The 13,537-nt window shown below is 42.1% G+C and overlaps 1 protein-coding gene across 5 annotated transcripts in view; it reads right to left on the bottom strand.

Annotated features, from left to right (window-relative positions):
• Nucleotides 1–1,000: 1,000 nt before the first annotated feature.
• TLK2 (tousled like kinase 2) overlaps nt 1,001–13,537 on the bottom strand; it is a 125,282-nt gene continuing 112,745 nt past the window's right edge. For all 5 annotated transcript variants that reach the window (XM_069541686.1, XM_069541689.1, XM_069541687.1 and 2 more), the window contains 5 exons: nt 10,230–10,399; nt 8,701–8,839; nt 5,067–5,178; nt 3,233–3,340; nt 1,001–2,098 (listed from right to left, as the gene is read on the bottom strand). In XM_069541686.1, coding sequence (XP_069397787.1) covers nt 1,925–2,098; nt 3,233–3,340; nt 5,067–5,178; nt 8,701–8,839; nt 10,230–10,399 — 703 coding nt within the window. In that variant the 3' untranslated portion in view covers nt 1,001–1,924. The remainder of the gene's footprint in view (nt 2,099–3,232; nt 3,341–5,066; nt 5,179–8,700; nt 8,840–10,229; nt 10,400–13,537) is intronic.

Genomic DNA, 13,537 nt, shown 5'->3' with positions numbered 1-13,537 from the left:
AAAACACCGCTCTTCAAGATCACTGAGTGAGGGAGAAGAAAAGAGGAACAGAACTTATTGTCTTGAGTAAGTTTAAACATGGTCTCAACTAAATCCATCTCTTCAACCCATGTAGACACCATCCTTACAGTGTTGTGCTCAACCTTTGAGAGCCCATGGGTACTCTGCTTAGCAGCTTGACAGTAATGGTTAAAGAAGAAAAAGACACTATACGCACATGTGTGTAAATATATATGCTGGAGTAAGATTACTTTGGAAAGCTGGGGGGCAACAAGCACTCAGGAGCTGACTTCCTTCCCTTCAGAGTTCCACGGGACAACACCTGCCCACGAACCTCTCTCTAATCTGGAACACTCCATCCTCCCTTAAGATAGCCTGACACTGGGGAAAGGGGCAGGTCCATAAAGGTCCTGGAGAATGTGTCACTACTGGCATTCTTCACAAGTAAAAGAAATACTAGTTGTGAGTCATTTGAGTGCTCTCTACCCTTCCTGACTGCCGCCCCCCGCCACCCCCCAGCCTGCCCCTTGCCCAGGCAACTCGCATGCCTGAGCACTGCATCTTTAAATATTTCTGGCTGAGCCCTCTTGCCACATATGTCAGTAACATTCCAAGCTGGCTACCACATGTTCAGACTCTGGCCTCCTTCCCCCCTCTACTGTCGAGTGTTCTGCTGTTTCAAGGGCATGGTGGGGCAACGCAGCTCCCATTTCAGCTCCATCTTCAGCTGATCATCCATCTCAGAAACAACACACACCAGCACACACCCACATAATTCAGGTGGCTGGAGGCTGTTTCCTGTCAAAAGAGCTAACAGAGGAAAGCTTATGTGCTGATCAAGTTTTAATATCATTGTAACAAGAAATGCACACAGTTCAGCAAGTGCACGGGGTCTGTGGGTGGGAACTCCTGCTCCCTGCAGCACTGGCTCCCCAGCCTGAGTTCTGCCTGCCTTTGGAACAGTTTCAATGGTTACTACATTCAGAGAATCCAAGAGGACTGCATGGACAGATGAACCTTTATTTAAAAAAATAGCACTTCAAATAAATTAAAAGGGACAACCGTCAAGTGTTCAAATTGTGAAGAAATAGTTGAAAACCTAGAGAGACTCCAAGCTGCAGAGTTCTAACCTCATTCTTTGTCCAATGGCAAAACCCCACACATCTCAGTACTCCCACTCAATTTTTTCCCTACTGAGATGAGGGAAGCAATTGCAAACAGGAGACCAGACGGAGGAGAAAGCTGCATCTGATTGGAATGAACATTGCCACGTACTTGCTAATACGGGTTTCACTTTATGACCAAATGTATTCTTTCAAAAATAAAAAAGGGGGGAAGGAAGCTGCATGTTTTTAAAAATTGAAATTATTTAGGGATAAAACACTAACTCTAGTGCCTTTAACGGGCAATAGCAACTTTTTTCCTCCGAAGTCAAACACCATCCCCAGCCGAGCCTTTGTGCTACAAGCTTTTCAGGAGATGTTACCTAAACTTTATTAAAAGAAAAGAACAAGTTTAAATATAGACACTGGACTAGCCCAGTCTGTATTTTCAAGTCCACATTCTTCATCTGAAGCACTGCATCAGGGACCCCCCTGAGTCTGCATGTTTTCAAGTTCACAGTACATGGAACCAGTTTTTCTTTTTAATTTTTTCCTCACTCAGAGCAGCCACACGCAGTGGCCGTTGACGCCGGAACCTTGGGCGGGGCCTTTTCCTACGAGGCCTGGCCAGAGCTGCCCGAGGTTTCTCCTCAATGAGAATCGATGCTGTCATGCTCTATGGATGGGAAAAAAGCAAGAAAATAAAAGCACCTGGTACAGGTTTCATGAGATCCATTTGGATTCGCTATGTTCCAAACCCGCTGCTGAACGCCATTTGTCCACTCTGTGTGTGTCGAACAGTCTGTGGCTGGGAGTGAGTCTCAATTCGAAGAACTGTTATTGGACGCCCCCGAGGTTGACGCGATAGCAGCTCCAGCAGGGCTACTCGTGGAGACCGACTTTCGGATGTGAGGAAGCAAGTAGGGGTCACAGGCCAGCTGCTGGACGTCGATGCGGTCCTCCTTTCGGTAGGCCAAGCATCGTCGAATAAACGCCTGAAAAGAAAGTTTCTTGAAGAAGTCTGAAGCAGATAATCTTGGCACGCCAGGAGGGAACCCAGGAGGTTCTGTAGCAGCTGCCAGGGCCCAGAGCAAAAGTCTCCTAAAGAGAAGGGGCTTAGGGCCTTGCCTGGAAACCACTAGGTGGACCCAGAAAAGATGTGCCAGGTGCAGCGCTGCTCTGTGGCCACTGACTCCTTCTCCAGCACAGGTGCCTGAGCCAGTCCCGAGGGGGAATGCGGCATGACCTCTACAGATCTCTGTCCCCAGAGCACAAAGACCAAAAGAAAAATCTCTCTCTGCCTTGGCTGGTATGCATGGGCACAGCCTAACTTCATAGTTCTGCATCTGGTCTCATGTAAACTTCCTGAGGAAGTGAAAACTGTAGTTACCAAATATCACCACATGAAAGGTGATGAGATGACACTAACACTGCCGTGTGTCACACGCTGGCAAGTGCTTTCTCGGTGTATCTTATTCTTCCTTGAAAAGTTGTTAAGCAAATGATCAGGCACACATCTAAGTGAAGGAAAATCTGACCAGGACTTGTCTCCCCCAAGAGTTCTGCAAACATACAAGCTTACTGTGAGTGGGGTTTGATTTGGATTCCTAATTTACTACCAACATGGACGTTTCCTTTGTGCTGGGTATGAAGAGCTACACAGCCCCAGTTTCTACAATTATCTTTTATTTTCTGTTTATAAACCTCGCCTATGTAGTTCGCTGCTTTACCGTCACAGCTCTTTCCACTACCCAGAACAGTGTCTAGCACTTCCACTTGTGGTTAGTTGCTCAGTCGTGTCCAGCTCTTTGCGACCCCATGGACTGTGGCCCGCCAGGCTCCTCTGTCCATGGAATTTTCCAGGCAAGAATACTGGAAGGGGCTACCATTTCCTACTCCAGGGAATCTTCCCCACTCAGGGACTGAACACACGTCTCCCTCTTCCTCTGCAGTGGCAGGCAGATTCTTTACCACTGTGCCACCTGGGAAGCTGTCTAATACTAGGCACCTAATAAATATTTGTTGTGGGAAGAGACGGCGAGAAGAAGACAGAGGTTGGAGAAATTACCCAGAGAAATAATAGAGAAAGCAAAGTAGACGTTTCTGCTGGGCAGTGGGTCAGAACCTACCTTTGCTTCAGGTGTTACTACTGGCTTTGGCGGGAACTGTACTTCAGTAGCTTTGAGGATCGTATTTTCCTGTAGAATGTCTTGCTGGGACTGATTATGGCCAAAAGGCTATAAAATAAAAAAACAAACAAAGGTAGGCCTCTGGTTAAAATTAAAGAGAACACAATTCAAAAACAAAGAGAAGGGAAAGGTAAACATATATTTCCACAAGAATTGCTAGAAGGAACTTTAGAGATGATCTCCTCTAATTCTCTCATTTCATAGATAAAGGATGGAAAGACGTGGATTTGAAGTAACTTGCTTTTGAAGTAATTTGCTCAAGTTCCAACATCTAGGTTAATGTAGAGCTGGGACCAGAAGCAGCATTTGCTATAGCACAGTGCCTCTGCTAAGCTTTGCTTACAGCAAAGATAAGGAAGATTCAGAACAGGAACCAGCAAACTCTTTTGCCCAAAGTGGTAAGTAATATGTATGTGTGCCATGGACGGACCCAAGACGCAGATAAAAAGATGGGAAGGAAGTCAAAGAGGAGAGGGATCAGGACATAGTTGGTGGGGGTGGGTCAGAGCTGGGGCTACTCAGTGAGTGGCTTCATCTGTGCCACAAATTGCTGGGTTTTTTTGTTTTTTTTTTTTTTTGCTGTTTTCTAATAAACTCCTAAGAAAGAAGTTCACACCTAGTGTCATCTTTATAGTGTTTCTACTGAGATCACAGTTCTTGTTAGATAACCTCTGCCACCATTATCAGCAGCACTTCTACAACATCAGAGTATAAATAATAATTAACCCCATTAGTTCTAAACAGTTTCTGAATGTTTGATTGGTACAATAAAGAAACAAAGACCAAAGCGAAGTTAAAGACTAAGCTGAAATCTGAATTAAGAGTTTGGTCTGGGGATTGTAATCAAAGTATTAGGAATCTAAGTGAGTTGCAGAACTCCCAAATGGTTTATACCCACAGCCCAATGGGGAACATTGAAACATACAAATGCACTGGTAGCAGAAATAGGAATATAAATATACAACTGGATCCCAGGATATACAAGATATTATGCTCACAAGGAAAACATAAATGTGAAAATCCCTTATGTGTAGTTTACTACCTAGCTCTTCACTTATTCAGATAATATATTACCTTTATGAGAAGTAACAGAAAGATGCAGGATACAGGATGCTTGGGGCTGGTACACTGGGATGACCCAGAGAGATGGTACGGGAGGGAGGTGGGAGGGGGGTTCAGGATTGGGAACTCATGTACACCCGTGGTGGATTCATGTTAATGTATGGCAAAACCAATACAGTATTGTAAAGTAAAATGAAGAAAAATAAATAAATAAATAAATAATAAAAAAGAAGTAACAGAAAATAAGTACTTTCTGGCACCAGTTCCCCAGTATAGAAATACAAAGCATACTTTATGCTCATGGGGTGGCTGGGAATAAGAAGCCTTGCAGGTATTTCAAGTTTCAGTTCTCGCGACCCTTAAGAGTAGATCTTGGGAAGGTTGTGCGTGTGTGTGTGTGTAAAGTATTTAATTATTTGGCTGCATTGGGACTCTCTACTCGCGGCATATGGGCTCTCTAGATCTAACTGTAAACAGCAAGAAAAGGATGTCTTCAACAGCCCAGCAGAATTCATTAGATGCCCTGGAACTGAAAATTTCTGCTTATATGCATAAAGCTTCTATAATTAAGTCTGTATTTTCTCCAAACCACAACTTTCAGGATTCCATTCTGCATAACCCAATGACTAATTCCAAGGGAATACTCTACACAGTGCCACTGTGTACATGCACCGCCAAGACAGAAGCCACCACACCCAGCCGTCTTCATTACCTTCCTTCCATAAAGACACTGGTAGAAGATCACACCCACTGACCAGACGTCAACTTTATTTGAGATCTTTGGTGGCTCTTTCCCAACCACAAAACACTCTGGTGGTAAATACCTGGACAAAAGGGAAATAAAAATTCTTAGAAAAACAACTGTATAAATCTAAGACATGTACAAAAAGGCAAACTAAGGACTTTGATGAAAATAAAAATATATGAATCTTAACATCTGAAAGCCAACTTAGATCCAGCTGATAAAGACACTCTAAGTTAAGGAGGTGGTCATGTCCTATTTCTTATTTACTGAGAGAGGTAAATATTCTCCCTAGTTCCTACTTTACCCACCCAAGCATTCTTTTCCAGGCCTGTGCCTAGTGTAAAATGTCATTCAGCAAGTGTTTAAAAAGAGGAGGGAAACACAGAAGTGCATTTCCTTTTATGATAGCTGTAGCAACAAAATTAAAATACAAGTGGTGTTATTTCCTTTCACGCTGACAGAAGAAGAAACAGTCTGTAAAATAAATAACTCGTAAAAATCCAAATGAATTCAGGATCCAGTATAAATCTCTGAGGAGAGTGGCTATTAAGTGTCTTCTTAAGGTAGCCTCTTCTGGAAATCTAGACTGATTACAATTATAATCAATGGTGGCATTAAAGTTCAAATTATGAAGGGACAGTTTATATTTCCTACTTTAAGGATGATCAGGGGCTTATGGAAGACTAACAAATAGTGCCTAAAAGCCAAATAAACTACTAGCTGTTGGCCCAACTCAATCCTCATCTGAATTCCTTCCCTCCCCACCCACTCCTGACCTCTAAAAAGACTAGCTGGACAGCCAACCACACCAAATTGTATGGTGTGGAAGGTAAGTGCCTCTTAGCATTTAGGAAACCAAATAATACGCCTCTCCTCACTGCCTGGAGTCTTAGCATTGGCACAGCTGGAAGGCAGAATTCTAAAGATAACAGATCGACCTCTGCAGATTTCATGCTGGCAAAATCAGTTTTGTGAAAAACTATTTTAAACCCTGCTGTGCTTCTGATGAAAAAACCTAAATGTATAGCTGAAAGGGGATCATAAGAGTTGAGAGGCAGAAAATGTTCAGATGATGGGCTTTTTTTAAGAAGTTTAGTTTTACGCTACTTCTTTTAATAGTCGTTTTAAAATTATTAAGACCATTGACTTAGATTATTATTTCACAATGAAAGTGTCTAGCCAAAACATACACTGAAAAATGAAAATATAGACAGAAAACTCACAAGGGGAGCATGGGGAGAGAAAGGGAAAGAAATAAAAATATAGATGAAAGAATCTATAAAAAGAACAGCTCATCCAAATGCCACTAAAATCTCCCTGAATCCCAGGTTTTCATGGCTCTTAATCCTTTAATATACATAATTTAAATGAGCTTGGATAAATAACAAAACCTTGATTCTAAAATGATCTTTTAATGTACTTATAACTTTTTTGTGGTAATGGTGGGGAGGAAGTAAGTTCTTGTTTGTGGTGAGGAAAAATGGAGATTGCTGGACTTATCCAAATGCAAAGTAATAATCTGGTCAAATAATGAGAATACAGGAGACATTGTCTCTTAATAGTTTAAGTTTAGCATATCACCTTCTAGGTCTCAGTTTCCCCATCTATAAATGAAGAAACAGATTAGTTCTTCACCCATATAATAAGCATTCTAAGTCCCTATCAAGGACTTTGGGAGGGAGAATAGAAGAGGGTTCTAAGATATTGCACTAAATCGTGTTTAAAAAACAAACATAACTGCATATGCCATCATGATAAAATCCTCTCAAAGCCTAGTCTAAATGATTCTCAAAGCCTAGTCTATGGGTTACTTATTTAAAAGCAGTATTCCATGCAGAAGAATTCTGGAACAACCAAACGCTGCAAATGCTCACTTAAAATTTGTTATGTCCTCACATTCTGTCTGTATCTTTCTGGGACATAATATGAGGATGACAGTGAGGACGGTGATTAGAAACACCAATATGGAGAATTTTTACTTTTTAAACCTTCACAGAAACTCAAACAATTTAATTTTCTCAGTAGCTTCCTTTCTACCTTACTCTTACCATGAAAAAAAAAAAGTCTTCAAATATAAAGTAGAAAAACATCATAAAATGAACCCCCAAGTAAACATCATCCAGCTTCAGTAACTGTCAACATGGCAAATCTTTGTTCATGTACACCCCTCTTAATCTCCCCCAGATTCCTTTGAAGCAAATCCCAAACATTACATACTTTTATGTAAATGCCAAACTACTGACTTTTATAGCTTAGCAAATACAGCAACAGGCAGCAATGAGATAGCTAATTTAAATGTGAAAAATCTTCACCTTTAAAAAAGAACAAGCTATCAAATGAAAAAGTTCAAATCCAAGTTCTAGTGAATTTATAAAACAGAGGTATAGACCTGCTTCCAGAATTTCCAACAGCAGATATTTTTGTATCATTTACTGACAGGAACCCACAAAAACCACCAAGTGAATAAACACTGTAAGTGTAGCTTCTATTTTAAACCTAGAATCTCAAAGTTTTAATTTAGGGACTGATTCTCACTATAGGTACCATCTCCGCAAACACTAAGGAACAAAGGAGAGTTGGGATTGTGTGTACACGGGGCTTTTAGCAGGGCATGATCGACTCTTCAGTATGGTGGGGGTGACAACAGGGCTGATGTTCCCCTCTTCTCTGTCTGCTTCCCATCAACACCCTCATTCCCAGTCACTGACTGGCTAAGGGCCAGGGTCGTCTAGTCTCAAACATCAGTGATCTGGCCAACTGACCTTGGGATTTAACTGCATGCATTTCCCCTCCTTTAATGCTACAGGAGGCTTCTCCATATTCAGAATCAAACATTCCAATGTGTGGCTTTGTGTTACCACCTCAGAAATGAAAAGGAAGCTCTGCTAACACCTTTACAATCACAAAGTCAAATGCGTGAGCCGCAGGTATCTTTCATGGTGCTTACTGTCAAAAGGAGTAGGAGACGGAGTAAGACAGGGCACACAACAGGCAGGCAGAGCCAGCTGGGCAGAGCGGCTGGGGGTGGGCGAGTGACAGCAGATGGGAAGAAATGCGGCCCACACCTCTTGGAGCATGGCTGCCAGAAATGGATACAATTCTTGGCAAATCATGCTCACTTTTTCCTGTTTAGATCTCAAGGGATGCTGTGCTTATTTTACATCCTAATCTTTAAAACTCTTGGGTTCTTCAGTCCACCATCTTCAGGCAACTTTAGAAAAAACTTCCTCAACCCATCAACTCAGGAAGAGAGAGACCTGCATTTGAAATTCTGAAAGGAAGTGAGGGCCATTCTTTACATACACACGAGTAACCTCATTCTCTATGTACACGGTAGGGCCTGACCTACGGAGCAAACACAACTCAAAATGCCTGGTCACGCATAATCCCTCTCTCAATGGTTTTTAAGAATAAGAAGAAAAATTAAGACAAATTCATGTAAATACAAAGAGTCAAACTGCTGACAAGACAGCAAATATTTGGAGAGGAAAGTCTACTATGATATACAGTATTTCTGCCTAAGCAGACAGAATATAGTCTAATGAACAATCACCAACACTCCAGCACAGCATAGCCACACCTCCATCTTTCAGACACCTACCAGTAAGTACCAGCGCCTTGTGACGTTAGCTCCATACCATCCACTGAATTGTAGCTATCATCATCCATTATCTTGGAAAGACCAAAATCTGTGATTTTTATCTCTCCACATGCTGTACCATTTACTAAAAGAATATTACCTAAAAAGATAAAAATCTTCATGAATAAAAAAGAGACTTACTAGGAAAAGCCAAGGTAGTAATAACAGACAAGAAGAGGACAACTGGACTCCAACTCTTACACATAAGAGCAAACATTTAAATCTCTGCAATAAAACATTCTGGACTCTGGATGCTAGAGGAGAGTCGTAAGTATCTGGCTGCAAATTTCTCTTTTCCAAGAATCACCTGCTTAATGTGCCAAAACCAGCACTATGAGCAGTGGAAAAAAATAATTAACTAGCCCAAGTAAAATATCATTTGTATGGTTGGTCAAAAATAGTGGGAAACTTTCATCTGAACTTTCAGGACGGATCTCTAAGCCACCCTGTTTGGAACAGTAGTTTGGGAAGGGTGGTGTGGAATCAAAGAAAACATACACGGGAATCTAAGTTAGTACCACAGTGCCACCTACAGCTCCTGGGCCAGGAAAATGTAATGGATTCAGTAACAGAAAACCCAATCACACAGCAGCCATCTTTTAAAAAATCACTTCCTTGTAATGAATTTTTTAGTCATTTACTTAGTCATTAAAGGGGCTTCCCTTGTGACTTAGCTGGTAAAGAATCTGCCTGCAATAAGGGAGACCTGCGTTCGATTCCTGAGTTGGGAAGATGCCCTGGAGAAGGGAAAGGCTACCCACTCCTGAAGAATTCCATGGACTGTATGGTCCATGGGGTCGCAAAGAGTCAGACATGACTGAGCAACTTTCACTTTAGTCATTAAAAAATAGTGAGATTTAATATGTAGCTATCAGAAGAGGATGGCAAAGTTAACTGTCCCCACCAGGAGGTAAAGGGGACTCTTCCCAACACCTAAGCTCAGCTGGATAGAGCTGTCTGAAGAGCACACAGGCAGACTTCTAAGCAACAGTTGAGGAAGACAACAGACAGAAGTCAAACTGCTCTCTCCCCTGCCAACAACTATCAAAGTTAGATAGTAACCATACAAAAAGATGGAAAACTCTGCTCAGAATTTAATGAAATGGGGGGCATACTTGGAGAATCATTTGCTAATGTGAGGGTGCTTATCAAAGAGACTTGGGGTAGAAGGATTGCTGTGCGGTGTGAGTAATGGGGAAAAACAAAACCAAGCTTGCCAGAGCAGTTCTTTCTTAATCGGACTGACATCATGAACTGCCCTGGCTCTAAAGACAAGGGCATTGTTTCTCCAGAGCACTGAATACGACCCAACCTCCTAAACCCCGTGCTGTGCAGCTAGGACTCTTATTCCCACACCTACCCAGCAATTTAGAGTCCGATTTTATTAGGCCTTTCTGGCCCCCACCAAATCCCATAACTTTATAAAATTGAAAGTTACTTATAAGACCAAAGAAATACCACCAATACTGTCTCCTAAAAATTAGACATACCTGGTTTGAGGTCATAGTGTATGATAGGAGGTTTTATTTCATTTAAGTACTTTAAAGCATTCACAATCTGCATGATAATGGATCGGGCTTCTTTCTCCGACATTAATTTGTGCTGTTTCAGGTAGAAGTCCAGATCATTTCCCTCACAGTATTCTAGTACTGTACAAAACCTAAAGACAAATAAACCAACACTTGATTGTGGGATAAAAGCAAGCAGATTAAGTCTAACTAAACAAGCCCCAGTGAAACCATCGGGTAATTCAGAGGTCCCCAACCTCTGGGATCTAATGCTGATGATCTGAGGTGGAGCTGCTGTGATAATAATAGAAATAAAGTGCATAATAAATGTAATGAGCTTGAATCATCCCAAAGTCACCCCCCACCCCCTGCCCCATCTGTGGAAAAATTGTCTTCCACATACACGATTGGTCCCTGGTGCCAAAAAGGCTGGGGACCGCTAAGGTAGATGGCTTCTCACTTCCTTCTTCTTTGCTCTTTAAAATACTCTTTTACTCTCTATTCAGTATTAGCAGTTTACAGGAAGTAAACCGCCAACTCTTAGTAAAGAGTGTCTGCACCCTTCACATTGGAACCTGCTCTGCTAAAGTTCACCCAGGGCACACGGCTTCTTGCATCAGACTTCAGGAATACGGGCAGGAACTGTCATGTGTTTAAGCTGGACACTTACTCTACTATCCACAGGATGCTCCCTTTCTAAACAAGTATGTTAGGATCAAATACACAGTCCTCACTGGAAACATTTTATATGACCCCGGGTGCTGACAGTAAGAAAGAATCTAGGGTTTGCCCAGGTCCCCATGGCTGACTGCATACTACTGCTCCTAGCAGACTGCATATACTATGATTTTTCTTTGTTAAATACACAAGGTATAAAAGAGCTTTTTAAAGGACAGCATCTGTAGTTCTAACAAATGTATCATTATATAGTATGAGTTCTTTCTTTCACTTATACCAGTATGTCACACAGATCTAAAGCTGTGCAGCATTCACGGTATGAAGGGTCATGTGTCTGTCTTCCAAGGCAGTCATAAACTGAAGCTAGGCTTCCTGAGAGATGAATACCTTTTAAACTATTTTAAAAGCAGAGATATTACTTTGCCAACAAAGGTCCATCTAGTCAAGGCTATGGTTTTTCCAGTGGTCATGTATGGATGTGAGTGCCAAAGAATTGATGCTTTTGAACTGTGGTGTTGGAGAAGACTCTTGAGAGTCCCTTGGACTGCAAGGAGATCCAACCAGTCCATCCTAAAGGAGATTGGTCCTGGGTGTTCATTGGAAGGACTGATGCTGAAACTCCAATACTTTGGCCACCTCATGAGAAGAGTTGACTCATTGGAAAAGATTCTGATGCTGGGAGGGATTGGGGGCAGGAGGAGAAGGGGACGACAGAGGATGAGATGGCTGGATGGCATCACCGACTCGATGGACCTGGGTTTGAGTGAACTCGGGAAGTTGGTGATGGACAGGGAGGCCTGGCGTGCTGTGATTCTCGGGGTCGCAAAGAGTCGGACAAGACTGAGTGACTGAACTGAACTGAAGCTGTAACAATGTGGTGAAATCACTCAGGGTCTTGCTGGCAAATAAAAATTACTGGAGTATTTAAAACAGAGAGGCTTTAATTCAGAGAACTAATCACACAGATGATGGAAGAGCTGAGAAGACAAAGTGGCCAGTGAGCACGCTAGAAATCATCTAGAGCAGGAAGTCATTAGCACCCTAATGCCAGAGGGTGGAGATGGTGCAATCAGAACCAGGGTCACCAGGGAACCTGGAACCATGGGGGGAGGAGTCTCCACCCACCACCACTTCTGTCTCCCCATTGAATTAATCCCATTGAACAACTGACAAAGGAGCCTGGTGAACACAGCCTACAAGGGCCAACTCATCTAAGACCAAACTGACGCAGGACTCACATTCAGGGCCTATGGGCCACTGAAGACCTTCAGGAAGCAAAGCAACAAAATGTGGACACACACAGTCCCAAGGGACCCCCAAACTGACCAACAGCTCATGCTTCTTACAAAACATAGCACGTCCCAACATGCTAGCATTCTATTTGAGAAAATAGGCCTAGAATGTATCAATTTCTCTGATCTGATATGCTGAAATCTGAGGCATAGACTCTCAGGCTTAGTGAATTTATTTTGGACCCAATGCAAGCTGAAAATAAAATCTCATTTTTAATACTCAACTCTCAGACAACTTTCTAAAACAAAGATTTGACTTATTTTGGGGAAAAATTCACCATACACACAACAGGAAGAACAAAGTAAACAGCTCAAGAGTAGTGCAAAATCAGCTCAATTTCTCATATTAGTTAAAAGTGTGTATACAATTCAAAACAGCAGATAATCCAAGTCATTGTATTTATTTTTGAAATGATTTTTGCGCTTATATTTGGGGGGTATGTGTGTCCTTCCTAGTATTCAAGGAACTTGTTGAAAGCAAAACAATAAAGCTACCCTGTGGAGACCTGCTTTTTAACTCGCTGTTTTCCTGAAACCCACTCCACACCACGCACAGCACTGTGCTGACTGCACTTGACTGGAAAGGAGAAATCCCTGAGTGGATGTTTCCAAAGGGAATTATGGTCTCCCTTTGGGGCCATTTCTAAATGTGGATGGGCTCTCACACATCAAGCTCTGAGACAGCCGCCATCTGGGAGGGGGAAGGAAACCCCTGCGGGCCAGGCCTAAGCATGCTTTCCTGATTCAATTCAGCCTCCAACAGAGAAGATGTTTACAAATGCTGAACTATTTCTAAACTCCTGGATAAACCAAGAGATCGAGAGCTTACCTATACCAAGTAATGAAATACAACAATGCCTACGATTATTAAAGATTTCAGACAAGTCATGTAGCTTCTCTGGTCCTCAACTCTCCACCTACAAAGTGAGAAGGCTGGACTGAAATCCCTATAGGCCTCTGAACCAACCTATATTTTCAGATGTAGCATTAGACTCTGCCACATTTCATTCTAATTCTATGATGAAATCATACTGCTAGAACTTCAAAAGGCCCATCAGTGTTCATCAAGCCTCACTTGACTGTTGCTTGTCTGTGGTATGCCAGCACCAATTTGTACCAGTTTCTGAGAGCTGAGAGTTAAATTTCAGAAATCTTGTGAGCTAGTTTTTAAGCCACTGGTAGGATAAATGGATAAACAAAAGGTAGTATTTGCATACAGTAGAATATATTTAGTCATGAAACAGAATGAAGTACTGATAAATGACACAAGAAGAACCTTAAAAGAATACCATGCTAAGGGAAAGAGGCCAGCCACAAAAG

This window comes from Ovis canadensis, chromosome 11 (assembly GCF_042477335.2).
Source record: "Ovis canadensis isolate MfBH-ARS-UI-01 breed Bighorn chromosome 11, ARS-UI_OviCan_v2, whole genome shotgun sequence".
Taxonomy (NCBI): domain Eukaryota; kingdom Metazoa; phylum Chordata; class Mammalia; order Artiodactyla; family Bovidae; genus Ovis; species Ovis canadensis.
Note: the sequence above shows the minus strand (reverse complement) of the source record. Positions and strands in the feature narration are given on the sequence as shown.